The following is a 25887-nucleotide window of genomic DNA, read 5'->3' as shown; positions in this document are numbered from 1 at the left end:
TTATCAGGGGTTTATGTACTGGGGTAGATAGTCCAAATCTTATACTCTTGACGTGAAAGAGTGGGTGAAGCAGAAGGTGGTGAAGTGAGTTTTGCTCTCCATTTGTTTCAGTGGATTACTCCAGAGTTAGCGTAATGTCATGTTGTTGCCAGGGATGTGTTTGGAGTCAAGAGATGGTAAAGAATTTGATGTAAGTCAAGTCCTCCCTGTTGAGCATATGACATGTCTACTTTGCCCTGGCCTGCCCCATTTTGGGAACCACTGTCTGGAGTTTCACTGGTGATGCAGGCATAGAATTATCAGCATCATGCCATAGTTATGCTGGTATAACAGAAATGGTGATTTATCTTGAGTTTTGTTGGCAGAAGGTGCTTATTTCAGATTTGATGCCACGCAAGCCAGTAATTAAATTATGGGATTGTACCCTAAACTAGCTTAAGAGGAAATAAATGTACTGGTAGTGGTTTGCAGTGGTTTGTGGTTTACAGGGTTTTTTTTGTTTTTTGTTTTTGTTTTTAAAGAGAAAACAGATTTGCAATTCAGTTTTGTACTGCCTTCAAGATTTATATCTGCTCTACAGTTTCTGACAGGCAGCCTGATTCACAAACCAGCTAGAACAGAGTACCTGGACTGAAGCCAATTTAGTCCCAATGACCTTCCCAATGACGGGGCCATTAAATTTCAATACTTTAGTGTAACTGGTTAGTCAACTGGGCTGATAATTTCCATTTAAAATATAACAAGAGGAAAGGGACGGGGGAAACCCAAAGAAGAACGTGAAGTTACATTTTGACACAAAAAGATTTAATATAGTCAACGAAAATTAGAATATCAAAGCATTACTGTATAAGGTAGAATTGTTAGAAATTACAATGCAAATAGGGATTGCAGTTTAAGGGGGACAAAAAAGCTAACCATTTTCAGGGCAGGGGGAAGCCTGTTTCTGCTTTGATTGATCTCATATTTTAGAGCATTTTTGTTTTAGTTGAAGATCAGGATTTATTTGACGTCACACAGGAGGGCCACTCCTCTCAGTATCCAATGATCTGGAGATACAGTTGTCCTTAGGTAAATAGCAGTAATATAGGTCAAATCAGTTCTTCTTGGTTTCTTGTAAATAGGACAAACGTAGAGCTTGGGATCTCTTGGACTAGTTGTATTAATAGCAAAGATATGCACGACAGGGAGTAGTGTGAAAAGAATCTTTGCTGTTGACTCTGTGAGTTTATTATTACGTCTATCCCATCCAGCTCCATCCAAGTACAATCCATAAATATATACTCCTTCCTGTGTGAAAAGAATAAATGTTTATTATTCACAGCACAGCGTCCTTAAAATTTCAATAAGACTGGCTGAATTTAGTTATTCAATCTAAGTTGTGTTATGCTTGGCAAAGTTCAAAATGGTAAAGAAACTTGATCTATGAAGTTTACAGAATTGCAGTTATGGCATACACAAAGAAAAAAAACAGGTTGCTCACTTGTAACTGATTATCTGGTAGTGATCTGTTGACATCTATTAGAATGGGTTCTGTGCCTGCGCGAAAGCCTCTCGGTGTGGGGTTCCACAGCTCCTCTCAGCACTTGCGCCCCACCCGATGTGACCACGTGGCTATTTAAGGCGGGAGGACACACAAGCAGCTAAGTTCCTTGGAGACTGCTGAAGCAGTCGAGCATTTTGGAGCATTAGGATGGGTTCTACAGTGTAGACTTGAGCACTACTGTGGAGGGGAGGTTCGGGAGGGTCTAATGGATGTCAATGGATCACTACCAGATCATCAGTTACAGGTGAGCAACCTGTTTATCTGGAGTGTGAGCCAGAATCAATTAGAATGGATGTTTAGTTAGCTCCTTTAGGAGGAGGGAGCTGTAGTGCTATTGTAACACAATTTTAAGAACACCTCTCCCAAAATTTACCTCCACTGCAGAATGCAAGTCAATGGCATAATGTTTCACGAAGGGCTGTTCAGATGACCAGGTGGCAGCCCTACAGATGTCCTGAAAAAATATGCCAGATAGATGAGCTGCAGAGTCACCATAAGCCCTAGTAGAGTATTCCCTAATAGACTTAGGGGACTGTACTTTCTGCAGTTTATAGGTCATTAATATGGTTTCCACAAGCCAGTGGGACAGTCCATGTCTAGATAAGGCTCATCCCATCGTTTCCCCCTTGTAAGATATGAATAGTTTTTTAAAATTTTCTGATGGCTTTAGTCTTTGATAAATAGAACAATAGGGCCCTCCATACATCCAAGGAATGTAGGGCCTTCTCCAAAGGAGTACTCGGGGAGCTAAAGAAGATAGGCAGCACAATGTCCTGATTTATTTGAAATTCTGACACTATCTTTGGAAGGAACATGAGGTCTGGTCGTAGGAGCACTTTTATCAGGGTAAAAGCACATATAAGGCAAATCCATCTTTAGAGCGGTGAGTTCACTTACTCTCCTGGCAGTGGTAATAGCTACTAAGAAAGCTGTCTTCAAAGAAGTAAGCTTCAGACTGGAAGTCTTCATAGGTTCAAAAGGCGCCTCTGTCAGCACCGAAAGAACAAGAGAAATACTCCACTCTTCTAGTGGTTGCCGTACACGGGGGTATAAGTTGGAGAGGCCCTTTAAAAAGCTCTTACAGCTTGGATGGGAGAATACCGTTTCCCCGTCCCATCCTGGATGTTTTGCGGAAAGCACAGCCAGCAGGACTTTAATGGGAATGTTAGAAAGTTGCATGGTCTTCAGAGTGGTAAGACACAGTAGGATTTGTCAGACAGTAGCCCTAAGAGGCCGGAAGCCTTCCGTGGCAGCTTAGGAAGTGAACCTTTTCCATTTGCTCACATAGTTCGTTCTCATGGGAGCCTTCTGCTGGTTTAGTCATATTTTGTTCAGAAGCCAATCTTCCACGCTGTCAGCTGTAGCATGAGCACCCCTGGGTGCAGCACCTGTCCGTCCTCTTGGGACAGGAGATCTAGACATTGAGGTAGTCTATTGTACGTGTGAGTGGATAGTCTGAGTAGATGAGGTTGTGGAGGCCACGATGGTGTGATTAGGATGCATCTGACCTCGTCCGCTAGAATCCGCACCATTACCTTCCCCACTAGAGGTAGCAGGGGTAAATGTAGGATAGGTGCCATGACCAGTCCATCTGGAACACATCTCGCAATGATTGTGGCTCATGGCCAGCCCTCAAGCAGTAGTGTTTGGTTTTTGCATTTTGCGCAGTCGCGAACAGGTCTATCTTGGTGATGCCTCAGAGCTCGAAGATCGGTAACAGGTACGTATCATTCCATTCCCATTCATGTTGCATCTCTGTAGTCAAGGAGTGACTCGGCCATTTGCCAGGACATTCTCTGTCCCTTTGATATGATTGGCCAATGGGGTGATGCGGTTCTTGATACACCAGTGCCAAATCTGTATGCTCAATACACAGAGAGACCTGGAGACTGTTCCACCCTGCCTGTTTAGGTAGGCAATCGCAGTAGTGTTGTCCAACTGCAGCTGTACTACTCTCTCTCTCTGAGCATCAAGAGAAAGGCTTTCATTGCTTGAAAAACCATCAACAGTTCCAGGAAGTTTATATGAAATTGGCATTGGCTCCAAGACCACAGGCCTTGTGTCACCTTGGCCTTGCAATGGCCACCCCAGCCCTTGAGGGAGGTGTTGGTAGTTACCCACACGAACAGGATCTGCAGTTGAAAGGGGATTTTGTCTGTGTCTGTCTCCTATCTCAAAAATGCTGCTTGTTGCCCTCCACCTGCTTATTATGTTGGTTTTGATTGTTCTTACCCTTCTGAGGGTAATGCTGCTTGGTGAAGGGTTGATATGTCTTTCTATAGTCCCTGAGGTCTTGTGGTCTATACGAGGACCGTGGATGGTTAAACTGCTTTGGTTGTGACATGTATGTAGTCGATTTAGAGGCAGAAGTGAACGTTTTAGCCATAAACTTTGATTTTTTAAAACTTTCCCATAGTCATATCCATGTCTTCAGAAAATAGACCTTTTCCGTCAAATGGGAGACCATCAATTTTGTCTTTCATGTCCGGGTTGCAGTGCTGCAGATTGCAACCAAGCATGTCGATGCAAGGTGATAGCTGCGCTCACGGCTCTAGACTCTGACTCTGCAAAGTGTTTAGTGGTGCTAAGTTGTTGGCATGTTAGGATGCCCGCCTTTTGTAGCGTTTTCTTAAAATGGGCCCTTAGTTCTTCCGGGGAAAGAGTGTCCAACTTTTGTTCCAGAGTTTCCCAGAGGCGGTAATTATATTTTGCCATGCATGCAGAGAAATTGGCTATTTTAATAGAGAGACACGCAGTGGAGTACAGCTTCCTTCCCAATACGTCCAACTTCCTCCCTTCTTTGTTCGCAGGGGTAGTGTAACTTTTCTGGATCTTGAGGAAGTCACGCAGTCAATGACTAGAGAGTTGGGTACAGGATGTTTAATTAGGTGTTGTCCTGTTCCTGTACCCTTAGAGGCCCCCCAGTCTCTTCAAAGTTGGAGTGGAGGTGTGTGGAACCTCCCAGGTGCATTGAATGGTGTTCAAGATAATAGGTAAAAGAGGTAAGGCAACTGGTTGCGCTGTAAGAGACATACCTATGAAATTATAAACAGGATCGTTGATTATCACCAGCTGTGATTTCAAGTCTAGACCCAAAGCTGTAGCCATCTCCTTTAGATGAGAATGGTATGCTATTAACTCTTTGGTAGGTGAAACATGAGAGGGTGTTGCTACATCAGGTGAAGGATCCAGATCCACAGTTTCTGTGTTGGATTCGAAGTCTGAGGATCCATGATGACTCTCTTCTGATGCATCAGTGATGGGAGAGCATGGTGCTTGGAGATGGATGACAACCAGGTAGTGGAAAGGGGTCATCCGTCTGAACAACCGAGGAGGCTACTTGTCTTTCCATTGTTTATGTCTGCTTGGTGAGTAGCACTTGCAGAGTTTGTGTAGATCCTCTCACAGATTGTATTTTTTGGGCTGGTACAGCAAGAGAGGCATCCTCTGCAGCTAAGGTTCGGATAGGCAAGGTGTACGCCATAGCTTGAGGAACCATGTTATCCAGTTGCTTGGACCTCCAAGCCCTATCTTCTTTATAATCGTACGCCAGCCCCAGAGAGGTTAGGCCCGTTAAGGTAATCTGTTGTGGTGCAGATACATTGTGAGAGAAGCCACAAGTGTGCTACGGAGGCATAGTAGTGAGATGTAACACAGTTAATGTCTGGGATGGGTGCTGCTTCAAAGGCACTGTCGTTGTTGCAGATACATCACCATACTTGAAATGGGGAAAACCCTGGAAGGTAGATGGGGTTGTTGTATTTGAGTCCAGCATGGTTAGAAGGGTCTGGGTTGTACTTGGGTCCAAAACAGCTTCTTCGGTGCCAGTCGGGTCATCTTCTTTGATCTCGAAGGTCATAGGTGCTCGGAATCGAGGAATCGTCAGAATAACTGGCGTATTCCGTGCAGAAGGTTCGTCATCTTTCGATGTTGACAGAGACCTAATGGGGGTCAGTGTCAGAGAGATAGGGCGAGTCTTCGGCATCGACTCCATCAGTATCGAGTGGACCTGCTCTTCAGGCATCGATGGTTTCAAGAACAATGTTTGCTGTTCCATTGTTGGTGTCAATATCGGTATTGAGGTCGGATGCTGCTTTGATGTCAGTGTCTGCATCGATGTCGATATCGGAGTCGGTCTCAAAGTCGATGGTGGGGTCATAGCTGAGGACCTCGCTGTCATCGGACGCTTGGTTGGTCTCGGGGACAGCATTGCTGAAACATGTGAATTTGGCATCGAGGTTGATACGGAGCGTTTTGGCGTCTGAGATGCTAGAGCCTGTGTCAAAGGTTTAGAAACCGACACCAAGACCACATCTTGAGCCAAAGTCAGAGATGGAGTCGAAGTCGGCATTGACAGTCTCCACTTCTTCTTGGCGTGCTCTGAGCTGTCTGCCATTTTGTCCACGTGCCTCTTCTATGCCTTTGGGGTTTTAAAGGTGGGCGACGAGGGTTCAGACTGCGTGGAAGCCACAGCCCTCGAGCCATGATTTGGGGGCTAAGGAGACATCCCCCCTTTTGAAGTACCAGGGGCAGCAACTACATCATTGTATATAGCTCTCGGTTATGTCGCGTTTGCTTCAAAAAGGACTGGCATATTTTACATGACAAGGTGTTATGAGTCTCTCCCAGACACAGAAGACACAAATCATGTGCATCCTGGGAAGGCAATTTAGCCTTACACTTGCTACAGCATTTAAGAGTTTTCTTTTCATGATGCTTAGCCTCGTCCATCATGGTCTGTGAGAGAGATAATTGTCTAAAGTCCAGTACTCACAAGTGTCCGATAAGGCAGTCCGTGGTCAAGTGCTCTAAAAATCCATCCAATCTGTCGACAAGTTAAAGTTGTTAAGAAAAAACATAGTCCAGTGGCAGTCCGATGGTCAGTGAATCTGGGAAATGCTAGTCGGTAGAACTCTCAAATAATCCAAGGAACCAGAACAAGGAGCTGTAGAAACCGAGTGACCCAATTCCTATGGTAGAGCGGCTTGCACATCCTCCCACCTTAAATAGCCACATGGTCACATGGGGTGGCGCACAAGTGCTGAGAAGAGCTGTGGAACGCCACACCGAGAGGCTTCCATGCAGGTGCAGAACCCATTCTAATGGATTCAACGGATCACGCTCCAGATCAATAATTTGGCATGGTGTTTCACAAACTTCTAGTCACTCACAAAAACTATAATTGTATATAATAGATCATGCATAGCATTGTCCAAATTCAGTTTTCTATAAGCACAAGATAAAATAGCAAGATGTAGTAATCTCAACTAATCGGTTTAGTACTTCATTACCATTAAGCAAGAACTTTATTGCCACCACTCACAACAGTCAGCATCCTGACAAGAGCAGCACATGTGCAGCAAAGGAAGCATGTGCATTTTGTCAGCATTCCAGACTAAAGCAGCACAGGTGCATGCACATGGGGAAGTGAATTTTTATCTCCCCTTCCTTTTGAAGTGCTCTCTGCCACCCAAAATTATGTCCTCAACACATGACCCTGAGAAACATATTTTTGAGTGGCACAGAGAGGGAAGGGGAGATAGGTGAAAACCACTTCCCCACCCCACCCACAAGCATCCACGCTGCTTTTGTCTGACTGGAACATGGCACACCACATGCATGCTTCCTCTTCTGCACATGTGCTGCGTTAATCAGGATGCTGGCTACTGTTGGAAAGTACAAAGTAAATAATGCCAACTTTCTCTTTGGCATTTTATACATTTAATACAGAATGACCAGAAAGTGTTCTGAAATCAACATCGAAATAAACATGTCATACATACAGGAGGAGCTGCTGTGATTTCTTCTCTAACTTGTTTCAGCACTTCATTATGTATGGTAACTGTATCTAGAGCCCAACCTTTATGTGCTCGAGTCACTTCTTGCCTCATAGCTGTCAGAAACCCTGCAAATCAGAAGAAGCAGGTATAATGCAACTTTTTAAGTTCTTAAACAGCATAAAGCATTTATAGTACAAAAATATGCTAAAATCTTCAGCAGCAAATTACTGGCAAAAGCTATGGAATAAAAAAAAAGAAAAGCAAAAAAGAAGGCAAACAGCAATGTAGCTATTTGTTAGTGAACTATGCTGCAGTTTATATTAAGGATTTGTTGAACTGGAGGGTTGTAATCAACAGAAGCCAGTGATGGCCACACTATGATAGGAGGCACATGTCGGCTAAAGCTCATAGTGTATTATATCTAGAGAAAAATTTCCACTGTGCTTCCACAAATCTTAAACTTGTAGATTACAACTTTTTTTCCCCAAGAAGGAAGCAAAAAGCTTTTGTTTGCTCTTTGTCTGAAACAAATTGATTTTCTTAGAATTTAGAAGGTAGCATTCATCAGCCACCACAGAACTGAGTGTTCATTAAGGCACGAAAGGTGGCAAATTATTATGTTTTGCATTTTTACTTTTGGTTCTTATGCCTTCTCCTTTGCTTATCCTTTAATTTGTCAGTATCTGTTGATGGTACAGACTGGCTGCCAAGAAAAGTTAGAAAGTGTCGAAACATGACCAGAGTATGATTTCACATCCAATCCCCAAGGCAACAATTAGTTTTATAAGGGCTTTCCTATAATATGTATCCATTTAGGAACTGCGATGGAATTTTTGTTTAGGAAATGCTATTTGAAATAACAAAGTCAGTGATTGAAGCCTATCTGGCTAACATCAGTTAACGAACTTTTTAATATGTTGAAAGGAGGAAGGGAAAGATAACCTGAAATTCAAAAATTCAAAATTAGCCCTCTGTTTAAAACATCTGTATTAATTATCCAAGTTTTATGCACTTCCTTGTACAAACCATGAGTGAATTGTTATACATTCATACTCCCAGCAGGTGTCAAAGTGGCATACCAAAGCACTGAGGGATTTGGAGCACTTATTTATTTATTTATTTTTAAGAATTTTTTTTGCTTTTATTAGTAATAGAAATAAAACAGGTTACATCTCTGAGATCGACATAGTCATACATGAATAAGAGCAATGACTTATCCACAGCAAAGAAAACAAGAAAAAATACACAGTAGTAGTATTTAAGTATTCTTAAATGAGTAAAGATAATCTATAAGAAAAAAATGGTAGGTCTAAAAAACTAAATCTAATCGTCGGAGAAAAAATAGAACTTAAACCTCACACAGAACACTCCCCCTGGACTTAATCAAACGATTCAGAATAAGAATAATCAATGGAGAAGAAAATGAAAATGATAAAACACTAGTTCTACCATAAAAAAGGTGTATATATTGTAAACACAAAAACATATATCCACCAATATTCTATAATCAAGATTCCCATCTTGTCCCATACAGACAAAACGTCATAATAAAGTAAATGACAGAAATCAGACTTCAGTAGTCCTCCTCTTCATTAAAACAAAAAAACCCAGAGAGATAAATGGAAAGATCTTCTTTCATGAAGAGGTAGACTAACTTCAGCCGGAACTGGTCTCTATAGCCCACCACTGGGAGAATAGGCTATCAAGCTAAGATCTCTTCCCATACATACATGTAATCCTTCTCAATTTCCTTCTAATTGTTTGCATCACAAAAAGTAGTTCATTCAGCAGTTACTATTATAAAGTTTTCACAACAACCAGTAAGAGCCCATAGGGGGAAATAAAAATGAAGAAAAATACTGAAAAAAGAAATGGGAATAATAAAGAAATATTTCTGAAAAATTAAAACTAGATTTCAGTTAGAAGCTAAAGCTAACTGCAATTAATTGTTCAAAAATGCTCAAACCAAGACTTAAGAATACAAAAAAATCAAACACTGAACTTTCCAAATAGAATATCTCGATTCGTTATCTTTTTAAAACTATAATGTCGTATAGTAGAATATAACCAATAATCTTATTCCTTAAATTTAAAAATATTATCAATATTGCAGCCACTTATTTCTAAAGGTTATTACTAGAGGTCCACTCTTCCCTAATTCCCCCATTCTTAATATATGCTCATTTCTTCCATAAGAAGAAAAGAAAGAAACAAAAAGAAATAAAAGACAGAAATATGTGGCAATTCCTTAGGTCATTAAAACTATCAGGTTTATCATACAACATCCTAATTCCTGATTAGGTTATTGTCAGTATTAAACCCTATATAGAACTCCCTAATTGAAAGGCCAATTAATGAGGTATAATATTTAAATATCCTCAAAGTTAAAACCTATAAGTGAAACCCTAAATTAATTGGGTTTAAGATAATTAAATAGATAACCCTCTTGCTAAATTAATCACATAAATTACCATTTCTTCCCTGAAGATATGTGACAGTTCCTTAAGTCATTAGAACATTTGGGTATATCATAAAAAATCTTAGTTTTGAGTAGGTTATTTCAATGCTAAACCCGATATAGAGTTCCCTAAATCTCAGTGTCTAAGAGAAAGAAAAAAAGGAACAATTAACACAGGGAATACATTGAAAGGCCGATTAATAAGGTATATTATTTAATTATACTCAAAGTTAAAACCTGTATATGAAACCCTAAGTAAATCACATATCTTTTTTTAAAAAAAAGACAAGAAAAGGAAGGAGACCTCAAAAGGAGAGGAAAGGAGGGGGGGAGCTCAGAGGGAAATTGAAGTAAGAGGGAAATAGAAGTAAGAGAGAAAAGATAATTCCATTATATTAAATATATATCAGCAAAGAGAAATAAAATGCTGATAGATACACCACTAGAAATATCGGGCTTTTCATTCATCCCAGCACAAAGATCAAACAAATGGTAAACATCTCAGCTGCAACTCACATAGCATAGGGTTAATATTGAATCTTGAAAACAGTGTCCAAGGACACTCTCTCATTAAGGGGGAGACTAAACAATGCCAGAACTTTAACTTCTATGCCTGGGGAAAAGGGTTATCAAGTTTCTATAAAGGAAAATTCCTTCAGTTAGAATCCTTCCGCATAAATCTTGCCGTAGCTACCTACCAAAAGCCGAATAGTTCTAATGAAACACACTCAAAAGACATACAACTAAGGCAAATACACTTTTAAATAAGATTAAAATACTTAAAATACTCAGACTCATTTTAGTGAGATCTTCTTAAATTATCTTAAAGTGAAACACCACTTAACAGACCCCCTCATACCAATTTCCCCACCCTGTATTTAACAAAAAGTACCATGATTGCAACATCAACACAAGAACAAATCATCACTCCAACTCAGCTGAGTGACAAGTTTAGGAATTCTTCAAAGTAAAGTCAAAGTCCCGATACAAAATACTAATTGACGTTAACTGCTATTAAATAGAAATTCCACCAGTGGGGTTAAACTACAAAAGACAGGATTCCAATAAAAAGAGAAAGAACATGGAAAGACAATCTTCCTCTTTCGAAACAGCAAGTTCTCTCCAGTCACTTTTATTTCCCCAATCAGAGCTTCAAATAGTTGGTAATAGGAAGATAATTGTCCAGCCATAAAACACTTTGTCAGCCATGCAAACAGAAGGAACTATAAATTCAGGGAAGATCTTTCAGAACCCCACCAAGCAAATCTTCCCAAGACACAGATAAACCCGATCTTTACAGTTGGGACTTTATAAGTAAAACATAAGCTGGTTAAATGTGTAAATATGTGACATTGCGGAACAGTAAAAAACAGATCCATAAAAAAGCTGTTTCTCTCTCCAAGCCAATCTTCTTCTCCATTCCTCTTCTCCATTGCAGATGCCGTACATTTTTGCTGAAAAGTTCAAGGGGAGTTCTCAGAAAATACAATATCCATAATCATCTCCAACGAAAGCTACAAGTAGGTTAAAGATCAAGATAAAATAAGTAATTGCTGTAGCCTCGAACATTTTTTCAAAATTCTTCAAAGCAAAACTAAAAGCTAATAGGCATTGGAATGTTGAACTCTCTAGCGAAGTCCATAGAAAGATTCAAAAACAGAAGATAGCAGAAAATAAGCAAAAGTTAATAATAAAAAAGTCATAGATCTGACAAACTCACGGTCGTAGTCATCTCAGAGATTTATTAGAAAAGATAAAAGAGTAGATTTATTGCAGGTCATCCGTGACTGGGCGGTGTAAATGCCTTTCTCCGTTCAGTCCGATTGCAGATAGGTCTCTCCAGATGTTCATCCAGGGTTTTTCAGACTTTTTAGGGTCTGAGGGCCCCCTGGACCCACACCTCTAGGAGAGGGACCAAGCCCTGCACACATTCCGATCTCCATCTGGCCAATGGAAGATGATAGGACCAAACAGTAGCTGAAAGTCCTGACAGGTGTTTAAACAGGTACTTTCATTCTGAACGCCATCTTGCTTCTCCCCAACTTCAGTTTTTAATAAGCACAAGAAGTAATATAGCAAAATGTAGTGATATGAAGTAATTTGTTTAGTATCGCATTCCCATATATTGTTAGCTACATAAATGTTTATCAGTACAGCATGCTATTGAATCTGTTTCTATACTCATAGGGTTTTTTTAAAAAAATCTTAAATTGATTGGGTTTTTTTGTCTCTGTTCTGGGTTTTTCTTTGTCATGTGGGTTTTCCTTTGAAAAGAAAATCAGAGTAGAAATATAAAATGAAATGTATTGGATTCCTGCCCTCAACCTCCATAAAAATGTCATCGAAACACTGTAGATAAAACTATAGATAAATATATAATAATGTACAGTTAAGTATAACCCTTCTTACCCTGAGGATTAAAAAATCCAGTCATCCAAAAGACATGTGGCCTCCCCTCAAATATCCAAAAACGAAACTGGTTATTTCTCTCTAGAAGCTCAGTAAACCAAAATCCAAGTGTGGAAGAATCCCAAGACACACGTTTCCAAATTTGAGGAATTCGAGCATCATACATGTTATCAAGTGCATCCCTTAAATTCTGAACAAATAAAAATCAAAGTATATATATTAGAAGTCTTGTTTTGATGTGTTAGTTTCAAAAAAATAGTCATACATAATGATGTAGCTGACTACCTCACTCATGATTATAGTTCCTTCTATGGCTAGTTTAAGGTCATTCAGACTGACTCGAACTATTTTGATAACCTTTTGCATTCGGTCAATTTCTTGGCGAAGAAAAATATTCATAGAATTAAGATGTCCCATTTTAATCAAGCGAGCCTTCACCTAAATACAGGAAATTAAGAAAATCAGTCAGTCAAAAGGTTTGGAATAGCACTTGCAAAATAATTATATTTTGTATTCAGAAAGGGAAAAGGAAAACAAACCACAGTCAGCCCATTAGCTACCAAGGCATCTTATTTGTAGCAAGTCACCTTACTCTCACCTCTAACCAATACAGGTTCTTCCAGTTCCTTTAGCTCTGATACAGACTTAAGGGAGGTGGTCTCAAGAGTTTGGCATTATTTTATAGCCACATGGATATGCCTTCTGCATTCATAATTTAGTGATGAGGTCCAGCTGCTGGCCACCAGTTGGACATTACGACAATCACTGACCAACAGATACACAAGTCACTTGCACATCCACTTTTTACCCTTGTAATGTCCACAAAGGAAATTCAGGCATTCATAGTTGTCTTAAGCTGAACTCTGCCTGGCAGCACCTCTCTCAGACCTCAAGCAGAGGTTGTCCCCAGCCCTGCTACTTGATATTTTTCACTAGAGATGTCAGGACTTGAAGCTAGGGACCTTCTGCATGCAAAACACTACCACTGAACAATGGCCTTTCCCTTGCAACTCCACTGCAGGGAGAGGCAGGTACCTCAACAGCAGGTTCAACTCATGGGACTCCCCATAGGAGAGAAGTGCAAGTTCCCTCTTCAGATGTTACACTAGAACTGTAAAAAGCAGATGCATGACACAAGTCACTCATGTGTTCAGTTTTCACTGCTTAATGCCTGAAACCAACCTTATTTAGCACAAATCGGAAACTGCAGTCTAGCCAATTGGCAGTGCTCCACCTGCTGGCATAGATCGTATTTGTCTCAGTTTTAATCCTGCTTCATCCTGAACTCTGATTTTAAAGTTCTAACACATAAAAATAGATTTGAAAATAAGATGTATAAAATACTGTAATAAAGTCCTGCCAGTAAAAGTCAGCCTGTTCATAGAATGACAAGGGCACCAAATCAGGATATCAGTGGCATAGACCGTGAAGCAGGGGCAGAGCCACCATTGAGCGAACGGGTTCAAAGAACCTGGGCTGCCACCAATCAGGGGCCGTGAGCGTAGCACTAGACACGCCCCCTGCATCTGACGTCAGACATGGGGGGGCATTATTTTGGTCCCAAACAGAACTGTGCGGCCCTGTTTGGAGCCAAAATTGGCCCATGCTGTGTTGGCAGTGCAGCCAGAGTGACTGTCCCTGCCTTAAAGGCAGAGAGAGTCACTTCTGGTCTCACTGCCAAAGCAGCAGGGCCAATCAATCTCCCAAATGGGGTTGCACGGCTTTAAGGCAGGGAGAGTCACTCTGGCCCACGCTGCCCAATGCAGCGCGGGCCAATCTCCCTTCCAAATGGGGCCGCATGGCCCCGTTTGAGAGTGAGACCACGTCCCTTGCATCTGACATCAGATGCGGGGCCAGGGGGCCATGGCGGTGGCCGCACACTGACCGCCACCAGCCTCCCTATGCTGTTGCAGTGAGGCTATTCTCCCAAACAGCAGAAACCAGGCTAAGGGAGCCCAGCCCAGTTTCTGCTGCTTGTGTGCACCAACAGGAGCTGTGTGTGCAGCAAGCCTGCTTATGGAGCTCACTGCTTAACCCGGGTTTTAGGTGTGACCCCCCCCCGCCCAAGCGTTACCAGATCATGTGTCTGTCGTGGCTGATAGCAGCAGCTGCAGGCACACTTGGGGAGAAGAGGAGGGGGATCCCAGAAATGCACTGCACAAGTGCATTACTGGGGTTCCAGGGGGCTTGAACATAGCACAGCAGCGCTTCTCTTCACCCAAACCATGGAGCTGCTGGGCGAGGCACAGGCAGTCGGAAGGAAAGCCACCACTCTGCACCACTGATCCACCTGCCCAGAGCCCTGGCTATGATCATCTGCAGGGAGGTAAGCATTTTAGGGCTTCCTCCAGTGTTCTCTCTAATTTTTCTCATCTGTGTGTGGAATGAGTTTTGTTCTGGGTGGGAGCATCAAGGCAGTGTGTGCACACATGAATTCAGAGTATGATCTTCCTGATTCAACCTGAGCGGGATCTAAAATTAACTGAGTGGACACAAAAAAACTCGTGAGCGCAGACATGTGCACACACCTTAGAAGGAACACTGGCTTCCTCCCCACAAAAGAGGGTAGCCTACTCACGCAATTGTGAGAATCATTTCAGTATCTCACAATCAGCTGCTGATACTGTTCTTGAAGAGTGAAAATGAAGAAAGGCAGGGAGAGGAAACCGAGGGGTAGGCAGTGTGGGAAGGACAGAAAAAAGGTAGTCTAAGTCTGGGAAGGAAGTTAGGGAAGAGAGCTGATCTAATGCAGAGGTATTTAAAGTAGCCATTGAGCAGACAAACTCAACCAGCATGAAATAAACATTCAACACATTTGGGCTGAATACAGATCCCAGTACAATCACTTGAGAACAGCTTCCACTGAAATCAGTGTCGGCTTCCAAGCAGATGTATCTAGGATTAAGATATCAAAGTGAAGTAATGACAGAAACACTTCAGAGCAAATATATAATTTCCCCAAAAAATATATATTAGGTACCTTTATGGCCATGTTTTCCCATATGAATCTGCCTGGGCCTTAAGATCACCAAATGGGTCATTGCTTCAAGTCCTGCCTCCTTCTGAAACACTGCTGGTATTACCAACTTGTAATAACCATAGATAGGTCCTTTTTTGCAGTGGCTGCCAAACTGTGAAATGCCCTCCACTTAGAGAAGCATCAGACTCTCTCACCAGCCACTTTTTAACTACCAGGTTACAACATTTTTTATTCAAGCAAGCATTTCCTATACTTTGTTTCTGGTGCTTTATTTATTTGCTGGGTTTGATAGTGTATTTTAGTGATTGTTATTTTGTTGCATTTTTACCTGTTCACCACTTTGACCTGTTTAAGGATGAACCAGTTTACAATCCAGTAAATAATAACATAATAACAATTCTCTGAGAGGTTGTCAGAATATATTGAGGCGCTTCACACGATTAGTGTGAAACACCATGAGGGCTTCTATGGGGAGAGCAGGTTTAGCCTGTTCTTCCCACACACGAGTAAGCTCTTAGCCCTGGGCAGCTGGATTGGCCGATCACACGATTACTGGCTCCGTCATGGAGCTGGTAGGGGCTGCGGGGATTGGGAGCCACCCGGCCCCTGGAAGCCGCAGAACACCCCACGCGAGTGTGTGGGGCATTCTGGGGAGACTCCTGAGGTCGGGAGGCTTATTTTAGCCTCCCGGCTGGGGGCCTCCTCAAAAAGTACCACGGAAGCATCTCATGACCAAGAAAATCAGGTTAATGGAGCACTTGCTCCGTTAACCTGGTTTAAAGGGGGGGGGGGTTCTTGGGTTGTGTGCCATTGTGAGAGTAAGGTCAGAAACCTATTGTGAAATTAGTTATTTTAATTTAAAAAATCTGATTCTTTAGCACCATCTCAGGATCAAATGCCACTCAGTTTAAAACTCTCTAGTATTCATAGCAAAATAAAAAGCCAATTATGAGTAAAGTTCATGAAGTACTTCTGCGCAACCACCATTTATTTCAGTGAAGATTGCCTGGGAGCAGTGTTTTGTGTACTGCACTATAGATCAATAGACTTTATGATCATCTAAGCATAGAATATAAAAGGGAATGACTATCTCGTTAGTGAGAAGAGAATACAATAATTGTATTCTTGTGTTTTACTTAAGATTTGCAAGCTATTTATTGTGGACAATGCATGTACCTCTTAAATTTTGAAGAACAAGTATTGAAACTATGTGAAGTAGTGTATGTGCTTTATTTAATCAATTCTATATAGATTTTTTCAGATGGATAGATTACAGCTTTGATACCAGTATTATTCTTTCATATTTCTTCTGGATTAATTTTATAACTTGCTTTTTTCATTGCCCTTGAAGAATCCATTGGATTTTTCAGTGGCAGCACATATGTGCCAAATGTTTGCAGCCTCTTGACTATAAAAAGAGAGAATTATTCACTAATACGTATACTTGTCTGAAGTTACTATAATCTGGGGATACACATGACCTTTGATGAGAAATATGGCATCATGGGAGCTATTCTCATTGGAAATTGATTAGCTAATAATTTTTCCTTAAGGTACAGCCATTAGATGCTGTAAAAGCCAAATTCCTGTTCCAACATAATAAAAGGGACTTAATGCAGCCTTTATGCAGGACTAGAGGATGATATTTAGGGCTGAGCTGAAACAGGGGTGGATGCATTTTAAAAACACCCCACAAAATGCACATACTCCCATGGTGTTGGCAGGCTGAGTCAGGGTCTCTGCCAAGAGAAGGATTCCAGGAGGGCACCAGACTAAGCAACCCAAAGAACCAGAGTCAGAACCAGAAGGGATGTTATTCCAGGTGAATCTTGCAGCAGACGGTTTTATAGCTACTGCCTAGGCAGAGTGAATTGGCTCCACCTTTTTATTAGGAAAGGCTCTGTTCAAGGAATCTTGCCTGATTTCTTAGGAGTTGGCTCTGGTGATGCTGGGTGTCCTCTGCTAAGACTGGTAAATCCTCAGGGGATTCCTCTGCGTTGGAGGACAAAAGCAGGGTTGTGTCCTCGGGTTATGGTGGGGGTGCTGCTCAGATTTTCCTGGTTCTCCAGTGGCATGGATCATCTAGGGTCTGGATCACAGGTTCTTCCTATTCTGCCCCATCCCATGAAATTTCTGCCTCATCCGTGTGTGTGTGTGTGTGTGTGTGTGTGTGTGTGTGTGTGTGTGTGTTGGGGGATCCCAGATTCAGAATGATATGATAGTGTTTATTCACACTTACAAGTGTCTTGTTGAAAGCAATACCGAAAGCATATTTTCAAACAAGTTAAAGCTTCAGTTCCAGTGGAAACATTGCAGAACTCAGTACCTAGTCTGGTCAAAGTGAGGCTATAGGTGGCCATCACCAAGTCCAGATCCTGAAAGATGACACCACAGTTTCTCTAACTTCAAAACAAGGAGCCTTACTCAGATACCTTGGTAAGGACCAGTGTTTTTGCTCCAGAGTAAGACACGGTATTCTGGAGTAAAGGAAACTGTGTGTCCCCGCCCCTCCAGGATCTCTGAGTTTTGAAGCTGGAGCTGGCTTCAACTGAAGTTTACAGGAAATATTTATTGGTTGGTTGGTTTATTTGATTGATTGATTTGATTTGTATACTGCCCTTCCAAAATGGCTCAGGACGGTTTACAATTAAAACAAACCACTAAAACAGTAAAGAGCTAAAACAAATTAAAAACAATATAACAACAATTAACAATTTAAAAACATTTTAAAACAACAATTAAACAATTTCAATGATTAAAAGCCCTGAAATCGGGTTAGAATCTTGAAAATGATTTAAAAACCCTGGAAAGCCAGGCCAAACAAATACATTTTAAGGGCTCTCCTGAACGCTAATAGAGAATTCAAATAGCAGATTTCTGCAGGGAGCGCATTCCACAGCCCCGGAGCAGCTATAGAGAAGGCCCACCTCTGAGTCGCCACCAGATGAGCTGGTGGTAAATGGAGACGAACCTCCTCAGATGACCTTAATGTGCGGTGGGGATCATGCAGAAGAAGGCATTGTCTGAGGTAACTCGGGCCTAAACCATTCAAGGCTTTAAAGGTAATAACCAGCACTTTGTATTTCGCCCGGAAACATAACAGCAGCCAGTGCAATTGTTTCAAAATAGGCGTAATATGGTCTCTCCGGGTTACCCCAGAGACCAATCTGACTGCTGCATTCTGAAATAATTGAAGTTTCCGAACTACATACAAAGGCAGCCCCATGTAGAGCACATTGCAATAGTCAAGCCTGGAGGTTACCAGCTGGTGTACCACTGTTTTGAGGTCATCCTCCTCAAGGAATGGGCGCAGCTGTTGAAATAGCTGAAGCTGATAGAAAGCACTCCTGGCCATGGCCTCCAACTGAGAAACCAAGGCGAGGCCTGGGTCCAGGAGTACTCCCAAGCTGCGCACCTGCTCCTTCTGGGGGAGTGTAACCCCATCCAGCACAGGAAGATCTAACTCACCCCTCAGATTCTGAGCCCCCACAATGAGCACCTCCATCTTGCTTGGATTCAGCTTCAATTTGTTATCCCTCATCCAGCCTATTACTGCCTGTAGGCAGGCATTTAGAGAATGAGTGCCATTTCCTGAAGAAGGGAGGGAGAAGTAGATTTGGGTGTCTTCAGCATACTGATAACACCCAGCACCAAATCTCCTGATGACCTCACCCAGCGGTTTCATGTAGATATTGAAAAGCATTGGTGACAGAATTGAGCCCTGAGGGACTCCATATAACAGCTCCTGTTTTGAGGAGCAACTGTCACCAAGCTCCACCATCTGGGATCTACCCGAGAGATAGGAACAGAACCACTGCAGAGCACTGCCCCCTATTCCCAACTCCCCCAGGCAATCCAGAAGGATACCATGGTCAATGGTATCGAACACTGCCAAGAGATCCAAGAGGACCAACAGAGTCACACGCCCTCTGTCGATTCCCCAGTAAAGTTCATCCACCAGGCCCACCAAGGCTGTCTTAACCCCATAGCCCGTTCTAAAGCCAGTTTGAAATGGATCTAGATAATCAGTTTCCTCCAAAACCACCTGGAGCTGGTCAGCCACCACCCTCTCAACTACTGTGCCTAGCCAGTGGAGATTGGAGATTGGCCTATAACTATCCATCGCTGAGGGATCCAGGGAAGGCTTCTTAAGAAGCGGTCTAACTATTGCCTCCTTCAAACATGTAGGCACCCTACCCTCCCTCAGTGATGCATTTATTATATTAACTAGGCCATCTCCAACAACCTCTCCTCTAGAGAGAAACAGAAGGTGTTGCTCTGTTGACCAGATCAGAACAAAAGGCCAGGCTTCTGGTACTTATACCAGGCTAAGCCAATCCTCAGACTTAATATTTTCTTCCAAGTGCAGGGGACAGTGCTCCATATCCTTATTCTCATCTGTGCTTGAAGAGAGCTCTGACATGACTGCACCATCCAAGTAGCTCATTAGGCCTGGTCCTAGCATTATAGCCTTATGCCATGAGATTTCTGGTTCTAACCTGGAGTCTCTTTCAACCATCTATTTGTTGGAGATGCTCTATACAATTTCTAATTTTTATGAAACACAAAGAAGTGATGAGATCAAACCCATATCTGACCCAACATGATGTATCAGGTACCCATGTATCACTAGGTGGACAATGTAGGCAGCTATTCACTGTAATACCATTTGAGCTTAAATACACTTTGGCCAAATTTGGATATGACACAAAACCAGAGTTAAATTGGGGGGGGGAGGGGATTGGAACTCCATTACATCCTAATTCATGCAACCGCAGTTTTGAGCTGTGAACAACCTGCAGGTTGCCTTGCCAAACTCCTATTTGAACCTTCAGTTTGCAGTAAATTTCACCACTGAAACCTGAGGTTTGGCCACTGAAGCATTATATCCGAATCGGGACATCACCATAACCGCAGTTTCGTCCAGTGTTACAGAACATAATCAATTTCCCCAACAACATTGGCCACTATGTCCTAGAGCAGGGGTAGGCAACCTTGGCACTGTTTCTGAACTACAACTCCCATCATCACCAGCCACAATTTATTTTAAAAGAAAAAGATAGTTGTTTTCATGGATCTGCCATTAAGAGTTCTGTAATGAAGAGATTATAAAATGACATGCCTCACCCACAGCTAGTTTTACATGGATGGGGTTTATACCCACTCTATGCATTCCTCCACAATTTCAGCTTAGAACCTCTGGCAGCCCTGGTTTGCATGTTCCTCTGCCATGACCTCCTGACTTGTTTGCAGCTTTCCTTTCCCTAATTGTCAACAGTCAGATGTTTTATTACATCCACTGAGGATATGCACCCAAACAACCACACCCACCAATTCAGTGTTCTTCATCCTGCCAAGTGCAGCTTCCAGACTACACATTTGCCACAGCTTTGACAGGAATCTGCTACCATGTTAATATTTTAGTATTTATAATTTCTAGGCAAATGCTCTTATGAAATTTAAAACCATCACCTCATGGGGTATATAATCAGGAGGCAGTTTCTCAAGCATATCTTCAGCTAGTCGATACACAATGGCTTCTCTGGTTTCTCCAACTCCACCTCCACTTTCCTTTGGTTGAATATTAGTGATGGTATTTAGAACATCAGCTGCTGTGTTGCTCTGATAGCTGAGAGGAATTTTAAATAATATGTAATAAATAATATGTTTGTTTTCAAAATTATGAGAAATTGTCAGATAAAGTATGCACACTGAAACACTAACGTAAGTTTGAAATGGATAAGATCAATCGATTATTAGTCTACTTTCCAGTAGGCTTATGAGATCACCTGGCATTTTGTGTGTCCATGAGTCCCCCACTCATCAACTTCACAATGCCTGAACCAATATGGACCAAATCGGGTACAGTTGTAGAGACACCTCAATAATGTAGTTTGTGATGATATTCACCCTGATTCAAGTTGGCAGACGCATAAACCTTTGTGGCAACTAATGGGCTAACATGTGAACTGCCTAACTGATTTGAACCAAATTTGCTACAGCTGTAGGGGCACATGGGAAACCTCAATGGCATAGTATGTGATGATGTCATCTACCCCAATCAAACTTGGAGGACACATGAATGTTTGAGGTGCAAGTGTACTAACTTGACTGTCTAAGCAATTTGGACCAAATTTGGTACAGTTGTAGTGGATGACACACTATGGTGTAGTTTGTAATGATGTCATCCAAGATGGCAGATGCATAAACATTTGAGGTGCAAAAGAGATCTAACTTGTGGACCTCAATTTGAACCAAATTTAGTCCAGTTGTAGAGAGAGTGAAAGGAAAGAGGCAGATTATTTTTTACTAGAACTTGTATTATTCTGGGGGAAATTGGAATGACTGGAACAGCAGATGATCATAACGGAATGCCTGGGTTGCAAGTGTCTACTGAACATGAAAGGCTGCAAGCAGGTCTTGTGGTAGCAAGCATGACATGTCCCCTTAGCTAAGCAGGGTCTGCCCTGGTTGCATATGAATGGGGGACTTGGTGTGTGAGCACTGTAAGATATTCCCCTTAGGGGATGGAGCCACTCTGAGAAAAGTAGAAGGTTCCAAGTTCCCTCCCTGGAATCTCCAAGATAGAGCTGAGAGAGATTCCTGCCGGCAACCTTGGAGAAGCCACTGCCAGTCTGTGAAGACAATACTGAGCTAGATGGACCTATGGTCTAACTCCGTATATGGCAGCTTCCTATGTTAGCTTTACAGCTGCTTGCCTGTCAAGGGTCTGTCCATTTATTTATTTATTTATTTTTATTTCTATACCACCCTTCCAAGAATGGTGCAGGGCAGTTTACATTAAAACAATACTAAAATCAATTAACTGTTACAATAGAAAAATATAAAAACAAAATAAAACCATTATTAAAACAGTTTTTAAAACCCTGGAAAACCAGGCCAAACCTTTACAGTTTAAAAACCCTGGAAGGCCAGGCCAAATAGATAGATCTTAAGTACACTCCTGAAGGTCAATAATGAACTCATATTGCGGATTTCTGCTGGGACTGCATTCCACAGCCCAGGAGCAGCCACAGAGAAAGCCCACCTTTGAGTCGCCACCAGACTTGTTGGTGACAACTGATGATGGACCTCCTCAGATGACCTCAAGGTGCGGTGGTGATCATATTGAAGATACAATCACTTTTGTCACTATTTCTAGGGAAAACAGATCCCTGCAAATTATTGTTGTCTTTTCATTGAGGAGGTCACACATGCAGCTGGCTCCTTGTGTGATTTTCACAGTGCCACCTGCTGGCCAGCTCTTGCTTTCCATGATTAACTCAATTAGCCAGAAAATAATTTGAAAAGTGGTGGATTAATCATGGAAAGCAAGAGCTGGCCAGCAGAGCCAGCTGCATGTTTGACCCCATCAGATCCCAGAAGATCTTCCCACCATAAACACATCATAACCTCAGGCAATGCATGTCTTTGTGTCCTGTTTATACTTGCTAACCAGGATGGGACCACCAGTACCACCCATATACAATTGTCACCACCCTGTAAAAAAATTAACTGGCAGTCTAAACATGAAAGGATTTGTCTATAAAGTTCTAAAATACAGTTGTCAACTGAGTAGATATTTGAAATTCTAGAATAATAGTTTAGGATTTTAATGTAATACTAACACATTGTAATACTAACACATTACAATGTTAACATTACACATACAGTATTGTAATGTGTGTAACTGGCCCTCTCCACCCATGGCACAGTACCTCCAGTGACTGTTGCTGGTGTCTATCTTATGGTTCTTTTAGATTGTGAGCCCTTTGGGGACAGGGATCCATCTTATTTATTTATTATTTCTCTGTGTAAACCGCCCAGGGCCATTACTGTAATGTGCTCTATGCGGGGCTGCCCTTGTATGTAGTCTGGAAGCTACAGTTGGTTCAGAATGCGGCAGCCAGGCTGGTCTATAGGTCATCTAGGAGATTCCATATTACTCCTGTTTTGGAGGAGTTACACTGGCTGCCAATATGTTTCCGGGCAAAATACAAAGTGTTAGTTATAACCTATAAAGCCCTAAACAGCTTGGGCCCTGGGTATTTAAGAGAATGTCTTCTTCATTATGAACCCCACCGCCCATTGAGATTATCAGGAGAGGTCTGTCTGCATTTGCCACCGGCTCGTCTGGTGGCTACTCAGGGATGGGCCTTCTCCATTGCTGCCCCAAGGCTTTGGATTGTGCTCCCTAATGAAATAAGAGTCTCCTCGTCTCTGACAGTTTTTAAAAAGTCTTTAAAGATGCATCTGTTCACCCAGGCTTTTAACTGAAACTGTTTTGATTGTTTTTAATGTTGTTTTAAAAAAAATTTAATTGTGTTTTAAATTTCTTGTTTTGTTTTTTAACTAATGTTTTAATGTTGTTTTTATCTGTTGTAAACCGCCCAGAGACATATGTTTTGGGCGGTATAAAAATATGTTAAATAAATAAATAGAATTTTTGGAAGGGCGGTATAGAAATTGAATAAATAATAATAATAATGTAAATACTCTGTCTGACATTTGGCACAGAGTGTATCACAGGTGATGCTGATCCACCTATGCTACTGCACAGGAGGTCTCCAGTGAAGTGTTGAGGGTCTTGTGCTTCTGGGCAAGAGCACAAATACTTTGAGTAGCATGCCCACACTGCAGAAGAGCTAGTTAGACTGGAAGCATATTGTGTGCCCATCAGTTACTTATTTCTGATCTAAATTCAAATATCTGAAGTATTTTTACCCTTGCACAAAAGTGCAAGATTGCCAGGGCTTCACTGCAAGCCCAACGCAGCACAGTTGGTGGATTGGCACCACCTGTGTTATTCTGTGCTGAATGTTGACCTCTGGCTCTTAAGGGGAGCTATCAAGGAACACATTCATTCCTCAGCTTCCTCTGCTACTGATGACTTCATACTTCCCCCATGCATGTGCTCCATTCCTATGAAGTCCTTACTTTTTAGGTGATGCAAATGTTTCTATAGAGCCTGACCATTCACTAGGAGATTATGTTCTGGTTCCAAGATCAATGTCTGGAGAACAGTGTCCCCAAAGCATCTAGAAATTGGCCATCTCTAATTTGAAACATAATTTCCGAGTATCTGAGGTCCTCAGACATTTTGTTAGGTCTGATGTTAGCCCATTATTCCCCAGCATTAAAAAGCTGTAGGTAATAGATATGTGCATTGTATATATATTGAGCATCACACTGAAAGCACAACAAGTGGGGAAGCTCAGAGAAATGTAAATGATCCAAATAATTTTTGAAGTAAAGCCTACAATTTGGGGATTTAGACTTGAAAGCTTTAAAAAGGGTAGAAAAGGAGGTGTGGGAGCAACCTGAAACTTCTGTAAATTCTCAGAGCAGCAAATGCTAACTACAGATGTTAACCAGTTGAAACATAAAATGCCACTTAGTCTTTTCTGAGGGTATTGTCTTCTCAAAATTGTTTGATGGACAGCCTATATGAGACGTTCATGGTGAGTGATAGTCCCATTCCACAAAGCTATAAATACATAAATCCGCTGCACTGAGAGTTCCCTGGCATTCCAAGTGATAAAGTGGAAGGTACCATATATGGGCTTAATCCACAAATTACTGCTCCTGCATAAGCCCCATAGCTGGTGCTTCATGAGAGCTGCGTATGGCAGACTGCAGCATGGACACTTGATACTGCTTACATCTTAGAGCTGCTTCTCACATTACTGTTGAAAGATATGGGGTTTTAATTTCAGGAGCCACCTGTATGCCTGAATTACAGTGAAATGTCAAAACAGTAATATATGCTGTAATATAATGTATTACAGCTTTGACATTTTGTATCTTTCTAGGAATGGATCTTCAGACATGGGCATTCCCCTGAGACAGCACTCTTGCCTTCCCAAAGTTATGTAAGAAATAGCCCTCGGACTCTGCTCTTCAAATCTGAATGTTGGAAAATGTGTAAGAAATGTGTTTACAGTAAGATGAGAAAGCTATGGCTTAACATACGAATATTACCTCTGAGATTCAAGCACTACTTGTGAAAAATGCAAATAAAACATCTGATCAATCTTTAACAATCCTAAGTATCAACATCTTTCAAATAACATAATTTGTAACAGAACTATAATAGAATTATAGAAAAATGAACAATATATAATGATAATTGATTATATCCTGTAACAGATCATGCCATATTTGACAGCAGGAAAAGCAAATTGCTTACCTGTAACAGGTAATCTTTTGGTGATCCAATATCATTCACAATGTGGGTTATGTTCCTGCAAAGTAGCCCCCGTGGAAGGATTTTCAAGCTCCCCAAGGCGGTCTTTCGCTCCGCCCTTCACGAGCCAAGTGCAATCTGTTTGTACCTTCAGCAGCAGAGCACCCTTTCGGTCAGTTCCTGATCAACTGCTGTGAAAATTGAACTTATTCAGTCAAATAATGAGGTAAATAACTTAAAGAAAAAAATCCGATAAATGGGGAGGTTGGGTGGATGTTGTGAATGATACTGGATCACCAAAAGATCACCTGTTACAGTTAAGCAACCTGTTTATCCTGGGGATTATCCAGTATACTTAACAACATGAGTGATTAATGAGCTCCTCATAGTAGAAGGAGGGCTGGAGGATGTTTCTTAAAGAAGCTTCTTGAGCATAGCCTACACAAAGTTAGCCACAGCTCAGATGTCCAAGGCATAATGTTTATCAAAAGGTGAATTGGAAGACCAAGCAGCAGCCTTGCAGATGTCAGT

At 41.6% G+C, this 25887-nt stretch overlaps 1 protein-coding gene across 2 annotated transcripts in view; it reads right to left on the bottom strand.

Moving 5' to 3' along the window:
• Nucleotides 1-782: 782 nt before the first annotated feature.
• Nucleotides 783-25887, bottom strand: part of DNAH8 (dynein axonemal heavy chain 8) — a 390116-nt gene continuing 365011 nt past the window's right edge. For both annotated transcript variants that reach the window (XM_053305243.1, XM_053305251.1), the window contains 5 exons: nucleotides 20643-20799; nucleotides 12476-12628; nucleotides 12191-12380; nucleotides 7327-7448; nucleotides 783-1287 (listed from right to left, as the gene is read on the bottom strand). In XM_053305243.1, coding sequence (XP_053161218.1) covers nucleotides 1000-1287; nucleotides 7327-7448; nucleotides 12191-12380; nucleotides 12476-12628; nucleotides 20643-20799 — 910 coding nt within the window. In that variant the 3' untranslated portion in view covers nucleotides 783-999. The remainder of the gene's footprint in view (nucleotides 1288-7326; nucleotides 7449-12190; nucleotides 12381-12475; nucleotides 12629-20642; nucleotides 20800-25887) is intronic.

Source organism: Hemicordylus capensis, chromosome 1 (genome assembly GCF_027244095.1).
Source record: "Hemicordylus capensis ecotype Gifberg chromosome 1, rHemCap1.1.pri, whole genome shotgun sequence".
Lineage (NCBI taxonomy): Eukaryota > Metazoa > Chordata > Lepidosauria > Squamata > Cordylidae > Hemicordylus > Hemicordylus capensis.
Note: the sequence above shows the minus strand (reverse complement) of the source record. Positions and strands in the feature narration are given on the sequence as shown.